The sequence below is a fragment of the Penaeus japonicus genome, unplaced genomic scaffold, assembly GCF_977035675.1.
Source record: "Penaeus japonicus unplaced genomic scaffold, GWHDUDI00000001_assembly GWHDUDI00000035, whole genome shotgun sequence".
NCBI classification, from domain to species: domain Eukaryota; kingdom Metazoa; phylum Arthropoda; class Malacostraca; order Decapoda; family Penaeidae; genus Penaeus; species Penaeus japonicus.
Window position 1 is genome coordinate 1,084,201 of NW_028234437.1, and position 5,000 is coordinate 1,089,200.

Sequence of the window (5,000 nt, forward strand, 5' to 3'; positions counted from 1 at the left end):
AAAAATATAGTTGCCTTTTGTCCTCCATAGAACAGCAATACTCTATCACACTGAGTATAAAGAAAATAATGAGCTAATATGGATAATATACTTACAAAATTTTAGTTACTGCGCAATGGTATAGCCTGTCATCTGGGCATATATAAGCTCTAACCTCAATAAACACACAAAAAAACAAAACACAAAAAACGCTCTAGTTTTTCAATGAATGACTGAAAGAGAGTGGGAATGTTCAAATCATAATGCTTCAAGCTGTCTCTCTTTAAAATAAAACTTATCCCGGAGGCTGGGCAAGCATATTTATCCCCGTCTGCAATGGGTTAAATAGTCTTTCCGTTGACATTTTAGGTTTAATCTCACCCCCCTTCTCCTCCATCATACGACGAGGTAAACAAATAAGAATGGAGTGGAGCGGATTCTCGATATAAAACAAAAATATATTTTCAAATGATCAAAAGTTGCATTCTTTGTCAATTATAAAGGACAGTCATATCCTTCCGTTGAGATGTGGGTAGAGCAAAACTAATTACATTCCCTTAGTACTTTCTAGACTATCAATACACACTTCATCAACACAATTCTCATCAATTTCTCACTCAGAGTACCTAACAAACTCAAAATCAAATGAAAATAACAAAAAAAACTGGCTATATATCTTAAGAACGCGACCCTTCCTCTCCCTTCAGAGTTTCGAGTTCCGTGGGCTGCGAGTGCGAGTTCTCAGACCCAGCTTTGAAGTCATCCTCGACGTGGTTCCAGGGCTGGACGGAGGCTGAGCTGAAGACCAGAAAGAAGATCTCTGCGACAGCGTACATCGGGACGCACATCCAGAACACCTTCTGCCATTGACCTAAGGTTTGCTGGAATAGATGGAGAATGCAACGGATGAAAATAAGGATAATGATTTTTTTTTTAAAGAATGATGACTATTAAGTAAATAATAATAATAACAATAATAATAACAATAAATAAATAATAATAATAACAATGATGATAATAATAATAATAATAATAATAATAATAATAATAATAATAATAATAATAATGAAATAATAATGATAAAAAAGACATTCTACAAAAATTTGGCGATTTGGAAAGCTCAATAGATATCAAAGTGACTTATTCATATTGATGTTGCATTTCTCCTCTATCGACTGAATTATTTTCAGTGTCACTTATATCAGCATCATTATCATTATTGTTGTTGTTGTTATTGATGTTATTGCAGATATTTGTTTCCCTTGTTGTTGTCATTGTTATATCTCAGTTATTGTTATTACTATTGGAATTGCTATGAAAGTCATGACAATATTGATTGTTTTTTTATTAACATTACCATTATTATTATTACTATCATCACTGTTGTTCTTATTATAAATGTTATTATTACTGTTAGTATCATTATTATTATCATTGTTATTAATATTATCATTACTATGATATCATCATAATTATTATTATTATTATCATTACTATCATATCATCATTATCATTATTATTATCATTATTGCTATAATTTTTAGTAACATTATCATTATCAGTGTTATTGTCAATACCATTATTATCAATATCATTATAATCATTACTACTATTATCATCATTATAAGTAGTATAAGTAGTGTTAACATTATCATGATACTTATCATCATTTTTAGAATTATTCTAGGATTCGTTTACCTTCTCATTACTAGTGTTATTACCATTGATAATAATGTAATTATTACTATCAGTATCAATGATGGCATTGATTTTATTGCTGTCCTTATCATCCTTATTGGTATTACCATCATTATCACCATTATGATTAGTATCATCATCATCATTTATTATTATCATTATTATCATTACTATTATTATTATTACTATCATCATCATCATTATTATCATTATTATTATTATTACTATCATTATCATTATGATGATGATCATCATCATCATGATTATCATCATTTTTATTATTATCATTATTATCATTATCATCATCATTATTATTATTATCATTATTATTATTATCATTATTATTATCATCATCATCATTATCATAGTTATTACTAATATCCTTGTTGGTGCGTCCACACTGGCGACAAATCACGTTGGCAACACAAGAGACAACAGCCTCATAAATTGTTGAAACAATGTTGAAGGCATGTTGGTATGTTGGTTATGTATGTTGGTATGCATGTTGGTATATTGGTACTACTTTGTGTGTATTTGAAGGTCGACGTGTCCACACAACACATGTGGGCACAAACACACACACGCACCAACATCAAGTGTGGACGGTCTCACAAAAATCGACTCTTGTTGCCAACATATTGCCAATATTCTTGCAAGTGCTGTCACATACATTGCTCTAGATGTGCATCCATGTGACCAAATGTCGCTACTTGCGGAGGGTTTAGTAGTACGTGAGCAAGGTCAGCCTTTGTTAAGATCAATCACCTTGCCGCGGTGCAGAGACTTGCATGCGGTCAATGAGGAAGGAGGCTATACCAAGTACGTTCAACGAAGTTGGAGAGCTTCTTCTGAGACGCCAGACGAAGAATTGATTACCCGCCAATTCGCATTGGGCCAGCGCTCGGTGGTTTAGGCCTATCACTTCTCAATGACTTTAAACCATCAAAGATTACCGGCCGTTCCTGTTGAGTCAGCGGAATATCAAGGCTCAACCAGCATCACATACAAGAAGAAATTCGAGGGGTAGGTGTGATGGGCCGCAAGAATGCCACTACCCCAAAACAACTAGAACTGGCACAGAATAGCGCTGGATCGGCAAAGATGGAAAGAATTGGGGAAGGCTTATGTCCAACTACGGACCCTTACAAGCTGAGAAGAAGAGTAAGGTCAGGCTAGGTGAAGTTAGTTGCTTGACAGGAGACTTGTGCATTAGAAAAAGCATCAGAAGTGCTTTAGCTTTGCAACTTTCGCTGACGATTTGCGTTAGATACTGTGATAACTTGTATATGCTAATGTTGTGGCCACTGCCTTATTATCATTATTATTAGTGGTAGTAATATCATTATCGTTATTGTTAGTTTCTTTATTATCATTAGCATCATAATCTTTATTGTTCTTTTTATCGATATCATAATTACTATCATGAGGATAATGATGAAAATAATCACCATCACTATCATCATCAATATAGGAACTAATCATCATTAACATCGTAATGTCTTTTGCATTTGTTGAATAACAACACTCTTTTTTCACGAAATCCAAACTTCATCGGAAAAGAAGCACAATATCAGTCTAAATGAATTTGGGATAAAAAGCAAAATGCAACAACGGGCCTCCGATTCAAGGTGCAACAATGGGCTTATGTTGCAAGGTGCAAGCAACAACGGGCCTACGAACCCGAACCCACCTGCTTGTTGATCAACGCCCCGACGACGGCCGGCACCGTGAACGCCACGATGCTCGAGGCAGTGTTGGCCACGCCGAAGATCGTGCCTGCGGGACGGGAACGGGGTCGAGTCATATATAGATAGATAGATATGTGTGTGTGTGTGTGTGTATTTATTCATTTATTTTCATATCTATTCCTGTATATAAGTAAGATGTCTCTCCTGTGCCAAAATTATCAGCAGAATCGTAACTCACCTGTTTCATGCAACGTCAGTTCTTACCTGAAAAGTTCGGCGCAATGTCAGTGTGGTTAACGACGAGGCTGGCAGTCACGGAGCCGTTGCAGAACATGGAGACGCAGAACAGCGCCACAGTCATCTTCCAGTCACAGCCGGCGAACACCACGCCCACGATCATGAGCGCTGGCAACCACATCGCTGCGTTGCAAACCCGACAACATAGATCATCCAATGTCTATACCATTATTTTAGATCTTATACATCCGTTTCATCACAAATAAATTACGAAGAAATTAAAGAAAATGATAATAATTCGAAAGGATTCTACTTCGTCTGGACCAGTGTTGCAGGACGTACCAACGGCGCTGAAGATCCTCCTGGAATTCCTGACCGAGAGGTGGCCGCGCTTGATCAGCCAGTCGCCCAGGGAACTCCACGTGATGGCGCCCACGTAGCGCACCAGGAAGGGCAGGGCGGAGAGGAGGCCGTTCTGGGGTGTGTATTTATATATATATATATATATATATATATATATATATATATATATATATATATATATATATATATATATATGTGTGTGTGTGTGTGTGTGTGCGTGTGTGTTTGTGTGTGTGTATCTGTGTGTGTGTGTGATTGTGTGCGTGTGTGTGTGTGTGTGTGTGTACAAAAAAGAGTGACAATTAAACTCTATAACTCTTTGGCTCGGCTGGTACTCAATGTCAAATATACAATTATACCCTATACAGCAGTATGAAAAGGAAAAACTAAGCAGCGATATAAATAAAGGTACCACAACACTCCATACCTTACCTGATCACCAGTAATTAAAATCACTACATTCCATATCACGAAAATAAAATTGGGCAAAGTCAACGAAATAATGAGTCAGACGAAGAAGAAATCCGGGTCGTCACTCCTTTTTCTTATTCATTATGAAATACAATTCCTATAATATAATAAAAATGATTTCGAAAAACAGATACCCATATGAACAAAGAAACACACGTGCAACATAGAAGCACAAAGACAATGCTTTCGCCTCCGCAAGCATAGCAGGAAGAGTGCAGACCGACCTCCCTGATGGAGAAGCCGAGAATATTCTTCATGTAGGTCGGCAGCTGCGTGAGGAAGAGGTTGAGGCCCCAGCTGTTTCCGACGGAGCACACCACGATAGCCCACACGGGGAGGCTGCGGGCGATGCTGGCGACGGGTAGCCTCTTGGCGCGGCGACGGCTCGTGCCCGCCCTCGTCACGGCGCCCTCGATGTACCGCAGCTCCCGATCGGAGATCCTGCGAAGAGACTGATCAGCTTTGGTCGTATCGGAGCTGGTTTGGTAGTCGTGATGCTGATGCTTGTTATGGTGATGATAGTGTGAAGAGGAGAGAGATTATAATGGTGATAAATCTAGTGGA

The 5,000-nt window shown here is 37.7% G+C and overlaps 1 protein-coding gene across 1 annotated transcript in view; it reads right to left on the reverse strand.

Annotated features, from left to right (window-relative positions):
* Nucleotides 1-372: 372 nt before the first annotated feature.
* The window catches only part of LOC122254844 (sialin), a 9,830-nt gene continuing 5,202 nt past the window's right edge, over nucleotides 373-5,000 (reverse strand). Inside the window, exons 8-12 of the mRNA XM_086531100.1 lie at nucleotides 4,661-4,877; nucleotides 3,945-4,077; nucleotides 3,630-3,785; nucleotides 3,368-3,453; nucleotides 373-860 (exon numbers count right to left, since the gene is read on the reverse strand). Of these exons, the coding sequence (XP_086387226.1) occupies nucleotides 657-860; nucleotides 3,368-3,453; nucleotides 3,630-3,785; nucleotides 3,945-4,077; nucleotides 4,661-4,877 (796 nt within the window). The 3' untranslated portion in view covers nucleotides 373-656. The remainder of the gene's footprint in view (nucleotides 861-3,367; nucleotides 3,454-3,629; nucleotides 3,786-3,944; nucleotides 4,078-4,660; nucleotides 4,878-5,000) is intronic.